General features: G+C 44.7%; 1 protein-coding gene across 2 annotated transcripts in view; it reads right to left on the reverse strand.

Moving 5' to 3' along the window:
* Positions 1–10,192: 10,192 nt before the first annotated feature.
* HHAT (hedgehog acyltransferase) overlaps positions 10,193–20,848 on the reverse strand; it is a 169,795-nt gene continuing 159,139 nt past the window's right edge. For both annotated transcript variants that reach the window (XM_083733553.1, XM_083733554.1), the window contains exon 12: positions 10,193–10,522. In XM_083733553.1, the coding sequence (XP_083589679.1) occupies positions 10,431–10,522 (92 nt within the window). In that variant the 3' untranslated portion in view covers positions 10,193–10,430. The remainder of the gene's footprint in view (positions 10,523–20,848) is intronic.

Below are 20,848 nucleotides of genomic sequence, written 5' to 3' on the forward strand. Positions count from 1 at the left end.
GAACGGTGACCTATCTAATAGGCAATGCCAGATGGGGCTGGAATGGAGCTCAGTGACACCTGAAGGGCCAAAGGTCCCAATTCATGACCTAGGAAACCCAGCAGGCACAAATCACTTTTGCCCCTCAATGACATAATGGAAGCAAAACTGTATTCACCTGGGAAGGGCCATAGCTCAGTGGGAGATCAGCTGCTTTGCATGCAGAAGGTCCCAGGTTCAATCCCCGTCATTTTCAGATAGAGATGTGAGAGACCCTCAGTCTGAAACTGGAGAGCCACTGGCTATCAGGGCTGGGCAAGATGGACCAATGTTCTAATAGGAACTTTCCTATCTTCCTATGTTTTTGTATAGCAGTAGTTCTGAAGCAGGTCCAGTGGCAACATATTAGGATACTAGCTACTCCTGGGTATGGGGGTTCTGAACCAGGATCTGGTCAGCATTTACTGAGTTTTGGCACTGACCACGGTTTTAGTATATATTCCCGTATTACATTAAATTGCATTTGGGTCTCGAATGTGCTTGAATATCTGACTATTGGTTGTGTGTGGAAGACTGACATCTGCCATAGCTTTCCATCTGCATTACAGACCAACTGAAGCAAGGCCCAGTTTTTTTCTTATGGGTGAAAAAGCCCCTTGGGAACAGCCATGCCCTGTGTCCTTTATGGGAAGCGTATGCGAAGTATAGAATATATATGATTCCTGTTTTTCCATGCCTAGATCCAGTAGTCTAAAATGTAGAAAATGTAGGATATTTAGATAGGTACTATATTTCTTACAGGACAGTGGTGGCTGGCCTTTTCTGACCCAAGGGTCGTATTGGCAGTCACCCCTGCACGGACCACCTGTCAATGGTGGGCAAGGTCAAAATATAATTTGTGTGAGTGTGCGTTCATGCACGCGCATACACACACACACACACACACCACAAATGCAAATACAAATTGCACGTAAACATGCAGGCATACACACACATACACAACTCTTTCTCTATCTCTCCCTCCCTTAAGGCACAATGAGGGTCTCTTAAAAAATCATCCCCACCCAAGCACGAAGATGGGGGAGCGCAATATGTGATGAGCAAAAGGCTGTGCTTCAAGGACCACCACCATGGAGAGAGCTTTTGCCTTTTACTTTTTGCCGACACAGCACTTAACCTCCCAATCTCAGTACTCTGAGGCTCAGTGCTGCGACTGAGAGACAAAACTCCTATGCCTGCTCTTCAGAGGAGGCAGGCAGAGGGATTTAATCATTTGATCTCCTACCGGGCAGGCAGAGGGATTTAATCATTTGATCTCCACACTGAGCACTACAACACTGAGATTTGGAGGCAAAACTGCGGTGGGTTGGCAGGCCACTCCTCGCAGCTTCCCCAATCTGGCCTGAGGACTGCGGTTTAGCCTCCCCTGCTTTGGAGCAAGGTTTGGCATGCGAGTGGAGTGAAATATATACCCACTGGTGGTGCTTTCTCGCCACTGCCACAGGTCACCTGCAGGTGCTTCTTAAGCTGCCCTTTTCGCAAAGCTGACCCTCTCTGAGCGCCATGGTTTGCAGGCGCCCCTCCATGCTGCATTGCCCAACTTGGTGCGACTGCGCTTGTGCCAAGGGTGGCCGTTGACTCCTTGGCTTCTGACTCAGTGGAAAACAGTCAGGCAACGCAGCCTCTAGGGGCGTAGGAGGGAATAACCAATCATCTGCATTTCAAAGTAATAATAAGCATTTCAAAGACAGGGATCCTCACTGGGAGGCTTCCCAGAATGCAGTTATATAAGAAACACTGTCATTAGTACAGTATCTTTGATCTGAGTTGTTTTCCCCCACCGCACCCTCATGCCACACACTGCTGTGGCAAGGATGGATTTGCGCTAAGTACGAAAACAAAGCTTCTTGCAATAAGTTGTTTTTAACATTTAGCCTTAAGACCCCTTTCCGTCAGTGATAAAGAGTTGAAACTATGATGCTGTCATGGACTCCCTTTCTACCCTTCTGTATAGTGTTCACTACAGTGTTGCCTCAAGATATAAAGCACTTTGATTAGATTTCTTAAGTCTAATGGAAATCGTGCATCGGTAATTCGATTTATTTCTCCACATATTGCCTTCTGACTAGTTTTTCTGTAGCCTTCCCCCCCCCCCCCCCGTTCGTCTGCAAGGACACTTCATCGCCATTGCCACAGACACTTTTATATATCAGGGAGCTGACACCTCATGCTGCTAAAAGTGTTTTGTGTATTCACACCCATTCTTCTTGACCAAGGTAGTGTGCTTCTTCTGCTGCCATCGTCTATCTCCACATGACGCCCAAGTGTTGTAGGACCCGGTGTGACAAATCCCACAATGTTATTGTAACTGGAATTAGAACTACCAATGCTGGAGGTGTCTGGGATTTTTTAAAGGAATAAATGCTCATTTTTATTTTTATTTTGAAAGAGATTTTCAAAGGGCAATGATTTCCCTCCCCACCCCATTGGTCTTATTCCTATTTAATGTCCTCTGTTTTGAAAGGAATCATTTGAATAATAGAAAGATTCAATAATCTTGTATCAGGATGAACTGCTAAACGAAGTAATATGACTTTTCATAATGAATGTGTTATATTATTGTACCTTCATACGCTCCATATTTTTCCATCACCTGGAAACCTTCCTTTTCCACATCTGCATGGACACTTTACGGATATCCAGTAATGCAGTTTTTCTGGCACTTTAAAAGAAAATGTACTCCACTTGTTTTTCTCCTTTCCAGAATCCACCAAATACTATCTCTTTTTTGATTATTTCTTTGCATTTGTCACTTTGTCTTACTGAGCATGAATAAAACAAAGATGAATAAGTAGATACTATTTTTGTGGTCAGCTGAAAAAGCTGCCAGTAGAGAGAGTATATATCTCCTGTTTTGGAATGTCCTGATAAAGTTGCTGTCACAAGACATGAATAAATACCCCCTTACTGACATTTTTAAACAAGCACAAATAATATTTGTAAAGACAAATTTTAATTTTATTTATTATAGTAATAAACTATTTTATACATTACAGTGTCTTGCCTCTGCAGTGTGTGATTTTCTGCTTGGACAAATGACTGTAATTTTAAGTTTCCTTTCAAAGGCTGCCTGATTATTTCTGAATGCATGTGAAACTATTGATTGCTCTGCCATTTTTTTTAAAAAAACACTTTTGAGTTCTCTCTCATGGGAGGCATTGCCCATGTGGTCTCTGTGGTTTTGTAAACATGGACAGCTCTGAATTCCATAATTGGGGATTCCAGAAATTAATTGCCACAGTTCAGGATTCCAGAGTTCATGACAAGCAGGCCTTGGCTCTAAAGTTTTAATTTATTTACCACCCTTAGGATTCCAGGGCAGTGCTCAATAATCTACGGGTGTAATTCCTTTAGTCCTTTTAAGATTGTTGCTCCAGGAGAGGCTTCTCCTTTAAAAAAAAGAGGGCAGGGAGCAGCCAATTTTTGCTGTTTCTCTTCCTCCCATCCAGAGTACTCCCCTAAGCAAAAACTGTTCTGGGCCTTGGAGAATCAGTGAAAATCATCGCCTTCTCTGCTAGCGGACACCTCTCCTGGGTCAAAAGCCCTTGGCATCACTGGGACATAACCCTGTATTCCAGCACAAAAAGCAGGGGGCGGGGCGGGAATCAATAATCTAACAATAAGTTAATATAGGAACATTTTCTGAGGTGGCTTCCCATTTGTGGAATACTCTCGCCAGAGAGGCTCCCCTGGTACCTTCATTACATATCTTTAGGTGCCAGGCGAAAACTTCTCATAGGCTGTCATTTTCTGTCACGGTGTTTCCTGAGTCTCAGACAGAAGCGAGCTTTTAATGTGTGAAGTAGGAGTTGGAATCTAGCACGGTGATTGGTCAGTTTTGTTGCTACCACCTCCAATGGTGGCTTCCTTTCCTTTCCTCGTGTTTCCTGAGTCTCAACCTCATGCCATCGTGGAAGTTACTGTGAGCTGTCAGCTGTGTAATATGAGGTAATGCATGTTCTTTGCACTTTTGTCCATTTACTGTATTTATCCACCCCCCCCCCCCCCCGATTTGAACTATAAAAAGGTGATTTTCTTGAGTCAAAATGAGAGTACCCCTAAACATTTTTAAAGAAAAAAAGCACTGGATTAAACAATTGATTGTCAGGGGTTATTGTGTCACCAAGGGATAGTCTGAGTCACTGTGGTCCCTGCATTGGCAACCTCAAGACTGAGCTACTGAAAGCTGTAGCTAGGAAGGTATGCCGCAGCGTCGCTGCTGAGTAGGACGCCAAGCATGTGATGCCACTTCTGAAAGAACCACACCGGCTGGCAATTTGCTAAGAAACCAAAGGCAGGGTTCTTTTGTTGGCTTACAAAGGCCTTATACATCGACAAAAGCACATTAAAATTGGCTTCTTAGCAAATTCGTACATCAATAAAACGGAGCAAAAGGCAAAGAGAATAAATTGATGGAAGGAAGGCAGAGAGCAAAGGTAGAGGGAGGGGAAGTGAGGCAGCAGATCTGACACCACATGGCTGCATCAAAAGTCATCGCAGTAAAAGGTAAAAAGCAACACTACTTTGAATTTCTGGTCCATGGCAGCCTTGGAAAAGTATCTCTCACCAGGGCATTGTGAGATCACACACACTGATGTCCACAAATCTCCTTGCAATTTTTTTTAACGCTGTATAAATGGTAAGTAGCATCAGTGCATGGAAGGATAGATTCCCCTCTTCATTAGCGGTTTTTTTCTTTAAAAAAATGTTTTTATTGATTTTCAGCAATAATAAAACAAACGACCACACATGTGGATACTTCCTCCACGAATGATTCAGATGCATTGGCTCAAAACAGGAGACTTTCAGTTACAAAGAAGCAGATGTTCTTCTTGGGGATGTGGAATTCAGAAAGCATGAGAAAGATAAAAATATAAAGCAACACTTTAGCAAACTGATAAATCGAATCATGTGAAGCCCTCTGAGTTCTCTCAATTTCTCACCTAATGTGATGACGGGCTCCGGACTATTGTCTTTTAAATTTACAAAAGCAATAAAATAATACCTTGTGTTAATAAATGAATCATTTTTGTGACAACATGGTATTGTTTTTAATTTACTTGTCAATTTTTCATTTAGCGAAAAACCACACTTACCAATAGTGGCTGGAAACCCAGCCAGATAGGCGGGGTATAAATAATAAATTATTGTTATAATTATTTTATCAATACCACTAGTCAACAGTTGCTCATTTGAGGCACCTCCAGGATTCAACTTTTGTTAAGCTGCCATGAGAAGGTGATCAATCAAGGACTTGCTCTTAATGTCCCTGTCCAGAAAGAGATCTACATCCTTACAGGTTCTTGTTAGCAAAGGTTGAATGGATTTCCTGCATTGGCTGGGGGTTGGGCTAGATGGCATTTGAGGTTCTCCTCTTTCCACAGGGCAGGTGAAAGTACAAGAGATATGAAAACAACATCATTCTACAGCTTGGCCCCAACGGGTGTCTCTCGTACTATGATCAGAGCGCATTCCTCGTCTCGCTCCTCTTCTCCTGGGTCTCGAAGTGACATCTCCGATAAGCTTGCTTGCTGGGAGCTGTCACGGCCTGCCCCAAGGCAAGGAGCACACCAGTTTTGATGATCCGTCCATAATAAGCTCCAGTTGTAGGTGATTCATCCCTGCGTTCAGCTGGGGACACATCTTGTTAGGCAGCCTGACGTAACACAGTCTGCAGGCAAAGGGTTATGGGAGGCAAATGCACCTAACCGGCAGTATTTTTATTTCAGTTTTTTTTAAAAAAAAAAACCCAGCAAGAAGAAAAGATGGCAGCCTCATTACTCTAAGAGTGTAGGCTGTTTACAGGTAGGTAGCCGTGTTGGCCTGCCATAGTCGAAACAAAATAAAAAATTCCTTTCAGTAGCACCTTAGAGACCAACTAAGTTTGTTATTGGTATGAGCTTTCGTGTACATGCATACTTCTTCAGTGTAGGCTGTGTTATTTTACAGAAACATAGGTCCTGTTTTCCTTAGGGTGCCTTCTAATTCTTTACCCAGCACAAATATTTTCTGTAATGCAAATCCTCTCACATATTAATATGTGCTGGATTTCTTGCTTTGCTGAGTTAACACAGGGAGTAGGCCTCCTTTTGCGATGTATTGACTTATAACTTTTCACTGAGGAAATCGGCTAATGGACATTCGTCCTTTTGGGGGGGGTTATCCTCCCACTGTTGCTCCTCCCCACTTTTGCTGTGGCCCCACCCATTGGCATGTGGCCCTCAGAAGGTTGAGAACAAGGGAATACGGCCCTTGGTCTGAGAAGGGTTCTCTTCCTTTGATCTAGGTTTCCTAGTCCTTGCTCAGCACGTTTATCTACTGCCATAAGGACTCCTTTAAGTAGGTGGGCTTTATTGGCAAACTTGTCAGTTTTGTAAAAAGCGCTGCTCCAAAGTTCTGGGGGGAAATTGCGTAATCAAGTGACCTACAGGACAAATCAGAAACAGCAAGTTCAGGGCATATGTAAATCGATGTATACTAAAGCAAAAAGAACGTCATGATGCTATTGTTATAATTGACTATTTCATGGATTTTTCTTTTTTAAAGAAGTTAAGCTCCCGCCCTGCTTTGACCTGCTTTGAGCAGATTAGCCAAACTAAGAAGCTTTTCATTCTCTGATGTGAAACCGATATGGGAGCAAAGCTTAGTGCACAATTTGTAATCAAGGCAGAATGAGAGAGAGCACCAATTAGTCTGATTGTACCAATAGAACTGTTGCAAAATGGCAATTGCCTTATGCTAGCTTGTTGCATCTCACATATCTCACATATCTAATTTTGATGTCCCTGCCAGCCCTCATGCTGCCAAAATTTGATGTGCCCTGCCCTTGTGCTGCCTTCCCAAGCCGGCTAAGAGAGGCACTGGGCTTTGTGAAGGAGGTGCAAGGAGGTGGCAGGTTCTTAGAGCCCTCCCACCTCCTTCTGAAGATGGGAAAGTGCTAACAAGGCTTTGGGAAGGAGGGTGGAGGACCTGAGGACCCTATCAGAGCCCTCACGCCACCTTCCCAAAGACCGCCTCCTTATGCAGCTTTGGGAAGGCAGTGCTAGGGCTGTGGGTAGAGTTGTCAAATGCTGCTGATGGCTGCCAAGAAAGGCCTTGAGGGCATATTGGACCACCCTGCTCTATCTGAAGGGCTATGAGGCGACAGGCCTCTCCTCTGTTCAAGGGACTTTCTGCTCCAACTGCCTGTCAGACTTCAGGGAATCCAATCCTTCCCACGGTGGCAGCCAAGAAGCAGACAAACAATAAAGGTTCTTCCCAAGCAATTTATTCAATACAGTGGAGCCTCGGGTTGCGAACGTGATCCATGCGGGAGGCACGTTCGCAACCCACAGCGTTTGCAACCCGCAGTGCCGTGTCTGTGCAGGTTGCGATTCGGCGCATGCACGAGCACCGAAACCCGAAGTAACCCATTCCGGTACTTCCAGGTTTGGCACAGTGCGCAACCCATAACCTGAAGCATCTGTAACCTGAGGTACCACTGTAATTCACAGAGAGCAATGAAGGAATGCAGTCTTCCTATGATAATGGCATTGCTCTGAGTAAGGTCCCACCCCCTCTGTCTCTCCTATTCTACGTCGTGGCTGCATCAGCTAATCTGAGCTTTCTGCCTCTGAGCTTTCTGTCTGACTACCCTCAATGCTTGCCTGGTCCTGGGAGCAGTGTCAGGAATGCTTTCCAAAGACACTGAGTCTGTCAGCTGTCTCTCCCCTGGTGCTTCTTCTTCCTGCTGCTCCTCTTCCAATGTTTTCCAGCTTCTCCCCTCTGCAGCCTCTGAACTATGACCTTCTACAAACCACTATTCTAAATCTATACTGTCCTCCTGTTCTCGGGAAGGTTCAGGAGGAGGAGGGGCGGTCCCCAGCATTCCTCTTCAGTCCAGTCCCTGACACTGCCATTTAAAGATAAAGAACTCTAGGAAGGGCATGAGGGCCTCAAAGCTGCCCATAAACTGTGAGCAACACCTCAACTGCACACTGAGCAAACAGGAAGGTCACGGTCTTCCCTTCTATGGTGAGATGTATTTCTGTTTTGATTAGAGCCAGTGTGGTGTAGTGGTTAAGAGCGGTAGACTCTTAATCTGGTGAACCAGGTTCGTGTCTCCACTCCTCCACATGCAGCTGCTGGGTGACTTTGGGCTAGTCACACTTCTCTGAAGTCTCTCAGCCCCACTCACCTCACAGAGTGTTTGTTGTGGGGGAGGAAGGGAAAGGAGATTGTGAGCCGCTTTGAGACTCCTTAGGGTCGTGATAAAGCAGGATATCAAATCCAAACTCTCTCTTCTTATTATTTCTAAATTTGCATTTTTGCAGATGAGTCAGGCAAATTATATGCAAAACTGTGCTCCTTTGGGGGGCGGCGGCAATGCAGAAGTGACCACCCTATTCCCAAGACCAGTTTGCTGACACACATATTTACTGGATTGGAATTCAGATGTGCCCCTCTAGGAATTTCATAAATGCTTTTTTTGTGAAATGATATTGCCACTCTAATTCCTGGGTACACAACAGCCAGATGGAGATGTCACATGGAGACAAGAGATGTGACGCAGGCCAGAGGTTCACATGCCAAAAGAACAAATTATCTCCTCTAGATCCACAACCTTGGCCTCAAAGGAGTAGCTGTCAGTGAAGTAAGCAGTAGGCCAGAATAGAGCCCAATTAGCATGCCATTTTGGGCCAAGATTCTGTCATTTTTATTCCATGGCCTAAGAGCAGATGGACTGATGGTGTAAATACTTAAAGGTATGGGCTTGCTTTCAAACTGGGTCTTGTGGTAGGTTTTAAACATTTATATTGCATCCATTTTGATATAACAGTGTCAATCAATTAAAAATCAATTTGAGACTGTTTACTGTACCAACCTTTTATTCATCCCTAATCCTTTCTCAAAACTCTTCTCTTTCATTTCACTTTTGTACTCAAATTTTCAACCTTCTTCTATGAATGTGATTCCAAATTAACGATTCTGGATTTAGTTGAAAGCCTTGTTTGGATGACATGCTAAGCCAAACTATGGTTTAGCGCAGCCTGGTGCAGCAGTGAAAAGGATCAGAGAAGGAGACATGGTTGTCAGCAGCTCTCCAGGAGATCACACTAAGCCAGGGGTTGACATAACATGTCATGAGAAATGTCTTACAGTGAGCCAAGACACTCGGTAGTTCACACCTTCCAACATGCAACAACCAGGGAAAAAAGACCAAATCAGTACAATATGTTATCAAAATAGAATCTGTAAACATTTTTTCCTCCTAAAAACATGCGGAATAATGAGTAACAAAAGATAATGGTATCAAAAAATCGTCTTCTCTTCAAAATTTCTAAAATCGAAGGATCCTGCTTCCAGGTAATTGACTGCTGGAATTCTGGGGGTGAGGGATGTAAAAATGGTACTAGAATACTATTTGGAGGTGTTTTGTATTTTTATTTTTGCCAATATTACCTTCCTGGCAATCCCAAAAAATGGTGGGAGGAGAATGAAGGTGGATAAAGTGCTTTTTACTACCCCCTGCTAGGACCAAAGGATTCCAATCTCAAATTTTTATTTATTTATTGAATTTATATACCGCCCTATACCCGGGGGTCTCAGGGCAGTTCACATCCTTAACTTTGGCTGGGTCTCGTGAACTTACCAGATTATATAGTCATACATATCCACATTAGATAAAGGTAAAGGACCCCGGGATGGTTAAGTCCAGTCGAATTCATAAAATGCTAGTCAAATATGGGGTGCAACGCTCATCTCTGCTTTCAGGCCGAGGGAGCCAGCGTTTGTCCGCAAACAGTTTTCTGGGTCATGTGGCCAGCATGACTGAACTGGTTCTGGTGCAATGAAACACCGTGACGGAGGTCAGAGTGCACGGAAACGAAGTTTACCGTCCTGCTGCAGCGGTACCTATTTATCAACTTGCACTGGTGTGCTTTTGAACTGCTAGGTTGGCAGGAGCTGGGACAGAGCAATGGGAGCTCACCACCATTGTGTGGATTTGAACTGCCGACCTTATGATTAGCAAGCTCGAGAGGCTTGGTCGTTTAGATCACAGCGACACCCACATCCCCATACCTACATATTTTTTTTATAAAAAAACCTCCACATTAAAAACATATCTTCAAATAGTTATGATCTATAAATAGCATCTTGAGAGACAAATACATTTTTAAAACATTTGCATTGATTTAATGCCCCCCCCAATGTATCTTACAATGACTTCCAGAGTTTCAAAGGCTTTGGCAAATGCATACAGATGAGAAATTCCTACACCTCTTGATGGGCAGCATGTCAGGATACACTGGTATACTGGTATGGCATTGTACATCGAGAGACACAAGATGGGGTTCATAGGTCAAAGGTCCCTTCTTGGGAGGTCTAGAGGGCTTCCCTTCCAATAACTGCTAATGCCTGCTGTAAGTCTGTTGCCATTCAATCCCAACATGAGAGTAGCAATAGAGGAACCCCCAAACAGAGAGTGTCACCCATGGCCAGCCTGTGAATAGAAGAAACAAGAGATTAGGCAGATGCAGAGCACTAGAATCCAGTGAATGAGCTAGAGATGCAAAGCTCACCAGCTCAGCCACTTCTCAGTATTCAGCAGCTCTGGAAAAGGGTGAATGCCATGCAAGGAATCATTTTAGGAAAGGAATTGAAAAGAAAACTGTCAGTGTTGCAATGCTGTTGCAGAAACCTCTGGTGCTCTCCCAGCTGAAATGCTATGTACTTAGTGTTCTAGTCACCACACCTCAAAAAAGAGATACTGCCGAGCTGGAAAAGGTTCACAAAATGGCAACCCAAATGATAAAGGGAATGGAGGAGCAACAGGTACAACATTTGAGGCTTTTCTTTATGATATATGGTTCATTTACACATCTATACAACCTGAGCTTATGATGGAGGGATTCACAGCATTCACACCCCAAGAGGTTCTGGCTTCTCCACAGAAGCCTTGGACTTAAGTAGACTCCAACCATTGCTCTCAAATGCTTCTCTCTGACTCTCACTCCAGCCTGCGGCTTATTATGTCCGTTTTACAACTCCTGCAACCCTAAAACACTTTAAAACTAATACTCATTTGAGGAAAGAAGGGAGGGAACACACTCATTTGCAAATAAGATTTTCCCTTGAACTTTTGTTGTCCTAATCGCTTCTTATCCCCAGGCTATGGCCTCATGTAGAAGGCTAGTCCGGGTTTAATTTGCTTTTGACAAAATTGGAGGCTTTTCGGTTTAGAGAAAAGGCAAGTAAGAGGCTTAAGAGAAGCGTTTAGAACTATGCAAGATGTGGAGAAGGTGGAAAGAGGTAAGTTCCACCCCTCCACACACACCTCATGACACTAGAACACTAGATGTACAATGAAGCTGAACGCTGGAAGATTCAGGGCAGACGAAGAAGAGTTTGGATTTGATATCCCGCTTTCTCACTACCCTAAGGAGTCTCAAAGCGGCTAACATTCTCCTTTCCCTTCCTCCCCCACAACAAACACTCTGTGAGGTGAGGGGGCTGAGAGACTTCAGATAAGTGTGACTAGCCCAAGGTCACCCAGCAGCTGCATGTGGAGGAGCGGAGACGCGAACCCGGTTCCCCAGATTACGAGTCTACCACTCTTAACCACTACACCACACAAACAAGAAACGACTTTTTCACATAGCCTGGAAACTTGCTCCCACCAGTGGCAGTGATGCCACCAACTTGGACGACTTTAAAAGAGGATTGGACAGATTTATAGAGGAGAAGGGTATCGAGCTGGCTATGTTCCACCTCCACTGTCAGAGGCTATATGCCTCTGAATGCCAGTCACTGTGAATGAGCTACTACCTTGGGGCTTCCCTTTGGCATCTGGTTGGCCACTGTGAGAACAGGATGCTGGACTATGATGGACCATTGGCCCGATCTAGGAGGGCTCCTCTGAAGAATAAGGATGCCTGGAGCAGATCTGATGCTACCTGGCATCATCTCAGCAGATGCTCAAGGTAGCCCTCCAGGCCTAGTCATGTAATTGAACTGATATGAACTCAGTCCACCAGGCCCTGCTGCCTCATACCTTTGATTCATTTCAAGCTCTCTCTTTTATCTTTGTCTGAATGGAGAACTAAAAAGAAAAAGGAAGGTTAAACACAGATGACTTTCTTTTCGGTCTTGGCAGAATGCTCCAGGCTTTGGAAGGAAGTGAAGCAAAATAAGGCGTCCTTTCATTTAAGCCATCTCTGGAGAGTGGGCATCAGGGTGAGTAGGAAAGAGAGGAAGACGGAAAGAACATAGCTCTCCAGAAACACTAAGGGGAAATTTCATTTCACTTAGACTTGATATCAAATGCATCATTACAGGTTTTTGTTGCCGAGATGTGCAAGGACTCTGTGATTTAGGTAAGGCCAAAGCACCCTTGAAATGACTGCTGTAAATGAATGGTTCGTGTGTTCTTATTATTTGATTATAGAGAAGGGTACGAGATGACATGCAGGTCATCATAGAGAAGCTAAATTCTTCGGTGACATCATTGGAGTCTGCTTGTCACATTCTCTCCTCCTCACATTCTCAGCTCTTCTTGAAGCACTTGCCTCTACCTGGATTTCTACAAACATTTCAATTTGCAAAAATAGAACAAGTGTTCAGAAGTTAGGGGAAAGTGTAGAAAAGTAGACTTTTCTTTTTTCCTTTTAAAAGTGTAAAAAACCAGATGATATTAATGTCCTTGAACGAACAAGAGTTGCTAGCTTAACACTGTGAGTTAAATGAGTGATTGTGGATGTTGACAAAAGATGAGCAACGTTTCTTAACTTGAATATCTGTGCATAGACTTCTGAATGGGCAACAGGACTTTTTTTTAGCCGGAACTTGCTTTTGCAGCAATGCTGGTGGTGGAGCAATCAGGTGGAGAAGCGTTTGCCCCCCCCCAAAAGTGTTGCTTGTTTGCCTCTCCGCCCCCCCCCCCAAAAAGCCAGGAGTTCCTGTACCTCTTTTTCTAGAAAGAAAGCACTGTTGGACAATATACATGCACTGGTGTAGGTCTCAAAAATATGTGCTTTGCTGGACACGTAGTTGAGAAAGAAGAGTTTGGGATTAATAAAGGTTGATCAAATGAGAACCCTTTGAACTTCTAGCTGGAGTTAGCTGAGACTGGAGGCAAAGCCTTGGGGCATGTGTGTGCTCTAGTAGCTGCAGGTAAGGAGTGCCTGTTTCCTTCCATTATGCTCTGCTGGTATATTGCAAAAAAACAGCACAACTTTCCCCTTCCAAAGGAAACTAACCCTGGGAATGCTGCTCATGGGAATTCCTAATGTTCAGGGAAGCAGGGAATGTAAAACGAGAGGAAAGAAAGCATTTCTGATCACTGCTGCTCAAAGCAAAACCAACAAGAATGTACCGATTTTGTACAGCCCCAATTTCCTTTGGAAATCATAAAACTGGAATCCAGGTTCTGCTTTAGAGTTGCAACACCTGCATTACAAGCAGCAAGGAACTGCATGTGGGCCAGTTGCGTGGAGTTGCATGCAGGCAACTCAGGAGCTGGAGTCAGGAGATGGTCAGCAATAAAAACACCAATGCCAGTGAAGTTAACTCTTCATTCCTAGAAACCCAAACAGCTCAGGTGACCACAGAAACTCTTCCCAGCAGGTCTTGCCCCAATGAGCCAGTTGCGAGGACTCAAGGTCCCCGCCTTCCCACAGCTGCCTGTCTCCTCCTCTCCAGAGTTTCCCCCAAACAGCCAGAGACCGTATCTGCATGCAACTAATCTCCCCTCTGTGTGTTCTGGGAGCTCAGGGGGGGATGGGAGCTGGTCGCAGCAGCAGGGGGAGACTCTCTGGGTTCTTTTTCTACATATAATTTTTATTAAATTTTCTGTTTTACAATTTAGAATAATCATTTAAACATCCGTAAAATATCAGTGATTTCCCTTCTTCTCTTTCCATGCATCATTTTGCATATCACAAATCCCTGCATATTTTACATAAACTAAACCATTCAGTATTCCATTATTGCATCCATCAAAACTTATTTACACTGTTGAATTTATCTTAATGCTGCCAATGTTTTCAAGAGTACAAAATCCGCCCCCACCATATATTCAATAAACATTTCACAAACTTCTCTAAACGTACAGTGGACACTCGGGTTGCGAACGTGATCTGTGCGGCGCGTGGGTTGCGATTTGGCACTTCTGCGCATGAGCAAAGCGCAATTTAGCACTTTTGCACATGCGCGACCCCCGAAACCCAGAAGTAACCCGTTCCAGTACTTCCGGGTTTCAGTGGGTCTGTAACCCAACAAAACACAACCTGAAGCATCTTTAACCCAAGGTATGATTGTATGTTCTTCTTGTTCTCTTATTCTATATGTTAGGTCCGCAAGTTGCACATATCCCATCAACTTAAGTTGCCATTCTTCTTTTGTTGGGACCTCACTCATTTTCCATAGAGACTCTCTGGATTCTTCAGCAGCCTGCCTCATCTCTGTCTCCTGCCCACCCCCTACTCTCCTGCCTCTGAGTCTACACTGCTCTCTGTCACAGCCTCTTCCTGCTCACTAAACCCTGCTGCCTCTTCATCTTCCAACACCTCCTCCCCCTAGTCTTCTACTTCTGACCATGCACCATCATCCCCCACAATCCCCTAGCTCTGAGCCTTCTCCCCCCACCCCAGGATTCCCTGGGGGGGGGGGTTCCCCAGCTAGGGCCTCTCACCACTCCTCTGCATCCAGCCAGTCCATGCCACCACCCCAGAAAACAGTAGGAACATTCTGAGGTTCTTCTTTTCCTTCTAAGGTAAAGGTAAAGGGACCCCTGACCATTAGGTCCAGTCGTGACTGACTCTGGGGTTGCGGTGCTCATCTCATTTTATTGGCTGAGGGAGCCGGCGTTTGTCCGCAGACAGCTTCCGGGACATGTGGCCAGCATGACTAAGCTGCTTCTGGTGAACCAGAGCAGCGCACGGAAACGCCGTTTACCTTCCCGCCGGAGTGGTACCTATTTATCTACTTGCACTTTGACGTGCTTTTGAACTGCTAGGTGGGCAGGAACAGGGACCGAGCAACGGGAGCTCACCCCGTCGTGGGGATTCGAACTGCCGACCTTCTGATTGGCAAGTCCTAGCCTCTGTGGTTTAACCCACAGCGCCACCTGCGTCCCTTCTTTTCCTTCTAGAGGGAAAGAATCTCAAGGAACTTTCTCGGGGAAATGTCTTGAGAAACTTTGGCTCAGCTCAAGGAAGAAGCACTAGCATTGCTGCAAGGGAGAGCCTCAGCTTTCATTAGGATACAGCGGGCAATGGGGAAAAGGACCCGACAGCATTCTAATGAGGGCTCTGAATTTCTCTGCACTGCAGCATCTGAGGAGCAAAACTGAGCAATTGCATGCAACTTCAATTGTTCTGAATAGAACTTTTCCTGCGTTAGAGACTTCTGGGCTATTCAATAAAAGCTGGGAGAAAAATCAAGCTGTGCTCCTTTGGCCCAATAGTAGCAGCACTTGGTAGGATTGTTTTGCAACGTTGTCGTCCCCCCCCACACACACAAACAAAAGGCAGAGTGTCCAAATGGTTGGTGCAGCTTGATTCTATTGCAAGCCCAAAAGGAACAAATAGATGTTGGCTCTCTCAGCACCTTCCAGTTATTTATTGCATTGCATTGCAGGAAGATAGGACTCTGTTTTAGGTGAAGGTCAGGCCATTTCTTCATCTAACCCGGCATTGTCTACTCTGATTGGAAGCAGCTCTCTGGGCCAGTAAAAAAAAAAAAAAAAGGTTGCAAGTGATGGGAACACATGGTTCCTTCCAATTTAATTGCTGGATTAAATACCTATAGTGGTATTCAGGACACAGGTGATGCTGTGAAACCACTGAGCCTCTTGGGCTTGCCGATCAGAAGGTCGGCGGTTCAAATCCCCGTGACGGGGTGAGCTCCCATTGCTCAGTCTCAGCTCCTGCCAACCTATAAGTTCGAAAGCACGCCAAAAAAAGTGCAAGTAGATAAATAGGTACTGCTCCAGCGGGAAGGTAAACGCCGTTTCTGTGTACTCCGGTTCCTTTACCTTTTTTTTGTGTGTTATACAACACTAGTCCTACTCAGAGTAGACCCATTAAAATTAAAGGACACGACTAAGTTATGACCCATTTGAATGGGTCTGTTCTGAGTAGGTCTTATTCCACCCCTACATTTTGGGGGCCAAATTTATTTACTGGGACCTTAAAAGTCAGGAGACACTTGTTTACATTTTGAAACTATTTTGGTTCTGGTTTGTTACAGCAATAGGACCTGGAAAAACAGGAGAGCCAAAGTATGCAGGGGTGCTATTGAAGTCGTATTTGTTTAGAATTCTTCTTTATCTACTGATGTATCCACTGGTGCTGTGTCCTGCTTATGCATAGATAATGGTTGTCTTTGACCAGGAACAACAAGGGTGGTGGGTTTTGTGTTGTTGTTGTTTTTTGGGGGGTACATTAGGAATCACCTTTCCCCCCAACCTGATCCTGCTCTTGGAAGGGGGGAAATCCACTCAGAAAAGTGAGTTTTGGTCAGGATATGCAAAACCTAGCTCGAAATCCTAAACTCTCTGGGTGTGGGTGGGTGTGCATGCATACATGCACATGTGTGTGATGCTACCTTTATGTGTATGAACAAGAATTTATTCCCTACTCAAAGCAGTATAATTAAATTTAATTTTATAAATGGGTTCAATTTATATTTCACCTTTCCTCCAAGGAGCTCAAGGCCATAGGTGTGGTTCTCCCCACCTCATTTAACCCCCACAGCAACCCTCTAAGGCAGGCTAGGTTGAGAGGCCCAAGATCACCTAGTGAACTTCGTGTCTGAGTAGGTATTCGAACCCTGGTCTCCCAGACCCATCACCCTGACCACAACACACTGACTCTCACATATATATATCTGCATGGTGCATAGAAGATGCCTCTTTGCCAAACACCTTCTCCCCAGCATCTATTTATGCTGCCAAGGACTAAAGATGGCATTTGGCTCCCAAGTCCCTTTTCTAATTTGAATCCTCTGCACAATGCAGGCGGCAACTGTGCATCAAACCATACATGTGATCAAAGGGGCGGCTGCCGTTGCCAGAGCTAAAAGTAGCTCAGTAATTGAAAACAACCATTTCCTGCAGTGAATCGATGTTGCAAAACTTGGAGTGGGATATTCTGCCCCCCCCGTCCCTCCCCCACCCCCATTCTTTGTGGCAGGCAATAGATCTTCAGCAGTGTATAAAGCAGAAAGCACTTAAAAAAAAAAAAAGCACAAAACCAGGCTGCATGAAATCCAGCACTCAGCTTGCCCCCAAATCGTTTTTGGGCTTTTTTTTGTGCTTTGTCAGATGGCTATGCTGCCAGGAGGAGATTTCTTGAAAGAACAATGCCTTGCTGTCATTATTTTCTTTTCCCAGCTCGAGAGGTACGTGCAAATTAATGCAGGGAGGACTGTGGCGCAAGTGAAACGCAGAGTGCAGGGCTCAGAGGTTTCCATTAAATTTTCCACAGCTTTTTGAGAAAGCTCAGCTTTAAACAGCTGCTTCGGTAATTGATTTACGCAGGGAGAGAACAGCCCAAATCCTAACCAATCTGTGATCAATAATGGTTTTTTCTGCAGGCTGAAAAGGACGCTGGGGGCTGGGGAGTTAACAGTAGGTGGCATGTAGCTGACTTTGACGCCTTATTTTCTCTTTTCTATTTGTACTTGCTGTAATAGTCAATTGAAAACGTAGATCTAACTCTGACCTCCTCTGTCAGCAACACTGATTACCAGCCAGGAGCCTGTTTGTTTTTCAGTTGCCCAAAAAAATGGGGGCGGTGGGGGGCAGAATCAGTAATTTTCATCTGCTCCACTTGCTTCTGACATTTTAAATCTTAATTTGAGTTTAAACATCATCTAAAGCTAGGGCCAGGGTAGATAAGATTTTCAAGACTGCACAGTCAAGAGTGTACACCACAGGAAGAGGCACCGATAAAATTTGAATGTAGCAGATAGAAATAATTTTTTTTTTGGGGGGGGGATACAGCCCTGCAGCAATGAGTCAAAAAAAGAAGTGCAAACAAAACCAGCCCTTGACCGGTGTAGTTCCAGAATCACGAAGGCTATGGAAACAAGGCAAACTCAAATGCTAAAGAGGAATGTGCCAGCCATGTTTCTGAGAAAATGAACTTTCAAGTCCTCGTTTTATCTTACTTCCTGACAAATGAATTCACAGCAGAAGCGTATTAGCTTCTAGGGCAGTGAATGAAGTGGAAGAAGAGAAAGCTTTTTACAGTAAGTACGCAGGAACAAAGCAAGATCGTTGTGGCCCCATCTGCATGACACGTACAGTGGGAAAGCATCTCTTTCGCATACCTAAGTTCCCAGGCTCAATCTTCCTCAACATCTATGTGGCGTTTGCCCTCCTAGGTGGGTCATAAGGAAAGGTTTAAATGCATGTGAAGTGATTGGCCAGTGGGAACCCAAGGGGAGGTGTTAGAGTTGGAGTTGTGTGGAAGTTGGTCGGGTGTTAGAGAAGGGAGAGTGAGGATATGTCTGTGGGTTGGGATAGTTTGATGTGAGGGAGATAGAGAATCTGTTGAGAGGAGTCAGATAGACAGTTGGGATAATCAGTTAGAGGAAATACGAAGGTATAGGCCGGTAAGAACCTAAGATTAAGAAACTGACAAGAAAAAATATCTGAAACCATAAACTTGTTAAGGCTTATAAAATAAACTTGTTTATTTGGTTTAATGTTAACAACTGCCTGGACTCCGTGTGTACCCAAGAGAAACAGGTTGGTGGCAGCAGGAAAGCAATCACAGTGGTGGCACAGGGATCAATAGACCGTCAAATGTCTGGGGACCCTGTGTGATCGCCACAATCTACAACTAGGGGTGGGAGAGACTCCTGCCTGAAGCTCTGGAGAGCCACAGCCAATCATTGCAGATGATACTGAACTAAATGGACCAATGGTCTGACGTGGCCTAAGGCAGCTTGCAGGGTGTTCTGAAGACAAGCTCTTCCACACAGCAGTGAGAGTTTCAGGAGCCTTGTTCTCTTCTGTATCTGGCCACCCTGATAAATAATCAGTGACAATGTTGTGCTGCTCTAACCCCCCACTTAGCAGTAATAGTTGGCATGTTTGTTTGGCAGCATGTTCACACTTCTGTCTCGGTGGCATCTATGCTGGCTCTGTCACATGCACAGAATGGAAGACGTCAGGATCCTCAAATAATGTGCTCTGTGGGGAGCTGTCCTCAGGCACCAGGCCTATGGGCAGACCAGGTCTGAGCCACAAAGATGTCTGTAAACTTGACACGAAGGCTGGCAACATCAACTCTGCCATGAGTGCCTGGAGACACTTGACGGTCAGGTCATGTACCCGCAGCAGTGATCAGAGGAGGAACGATTGCTGGGAGAAGTGCAGAGAGAAGAAACACCATCGTGTATCTCAGCAGTGAATCCAGACGGCTTCATCTGCCCCAGCTGCAATAAAACATGTCTCTTTCACATGTGGTTTCTACAGCCACAGCAGGCACTGTAACTTGCCAATGGTTTGACTTTACCCCCTCTGGCACGCTCCTCCATTGTCTCCCAAGACAGGCAGATGCCAACAGAAGACTACCTAACACTATACAGTGGTACCTCGGGTTAAGTACTTAATTCATTCTGGAGGTCCGTTCTTAACCTGAAACTGTTCTTAACCTGAAGCACCACTTTAGCTAATGGGGCCTCCCGCTGCTGCTGCTGCACTGCTGGAGCACTATTTCTGTTCTCATCCTGAAGCAAAGTTCTTAACCTGAGGTACTATTTCTGGGTTAGTGGAGTCTGTAATCTGAAGCGTATGTAACTTGAGGTACCACTGTACATTATTTTGTGTCACACAATCTTTGCAGGAAACGAGGCCAGTGCAAATTGCATTAACCCTCTTCAATATTGCGTTGTTTTGGTGCAGGGCATGCAAGGAATCTTATAAACAAACAATAGCTTTATGAGGGGGACTAATTAGGAGCTGCTACTCCATTTTAAGAACCAATCTGGATAGCTCCCCAGGAATGCCAGCAGCATGGATCGCTGCCCATGGGCAAGGGCTATGTAACAAGGCTTAGGAGCACATCCTACTTAGGAGCGGACCCCATTCTGAGCTTCTTCAGGTGTCCAGGAAATTAACCCGGTCACTCTGGGGTTTCCAGAGTGGATGTGGATTATTTCACCCAGCGCTACATTCAAATGGTCTCTCGTCCAATGCATGTTTTCATGTTTTCATGTTAGATATATAAGCAGATAGACCAACTGTGCAGCAACCAGAACATGTAGATATTTAGACTGCAAACCTGCAACAGTCTCCTGTCAAATTAATAATTCCATTTACCACCTGCTTCAGTTTTTTTGGGGGGTGGGGGTGGCACACACATTATCACTGAGGTAGACTACCTGCTATAAAAATTCAGCACAAAACCCATTTGCATTTTTAAAAGACCCTGAGAACACCTTTTAATCCATTTGGGGTGGGGACAACAGTCCATCCAATTATTTCTTGCAGTGTTTATACTCAAGTGTGGACCAGTGTCATCCAAGGCACACCATCAATCATTCCTCATAAATTATAATGGCCTTAAATGTAAAATGCTTTGCACCGTTTACCGTGTAAATACAAAATCAATGTAATTTTCCCTGATAATGACAGGATCCCTCTCTTTCTGCAATCAGCATCGTTCATTTGACTGAAGTCCTGATAATTTAATGTACTGTCATGCATGAAACTGGATTGTCACAACAGATTTAGAGAGAATGCCGAGTTTTAGCATTTCATTATGGCGAGTCTGAGCTCCCAGAGTATCTTTCGTGTCTGAAAGGAGATCCTGAG

The sequence above is a fragment of the Podarcis gaigeae genome (genome assembly GCF_964106915.1).
Source record: "Podarcis gaigeae genome assembly, chromosome: 3".
Lineage (NCBI taxonomy): Eukaryota > Metazoa > Chordata > Lepidosauria > Squamata > Lacertidae > Podarcis > Podarcis gaigeae.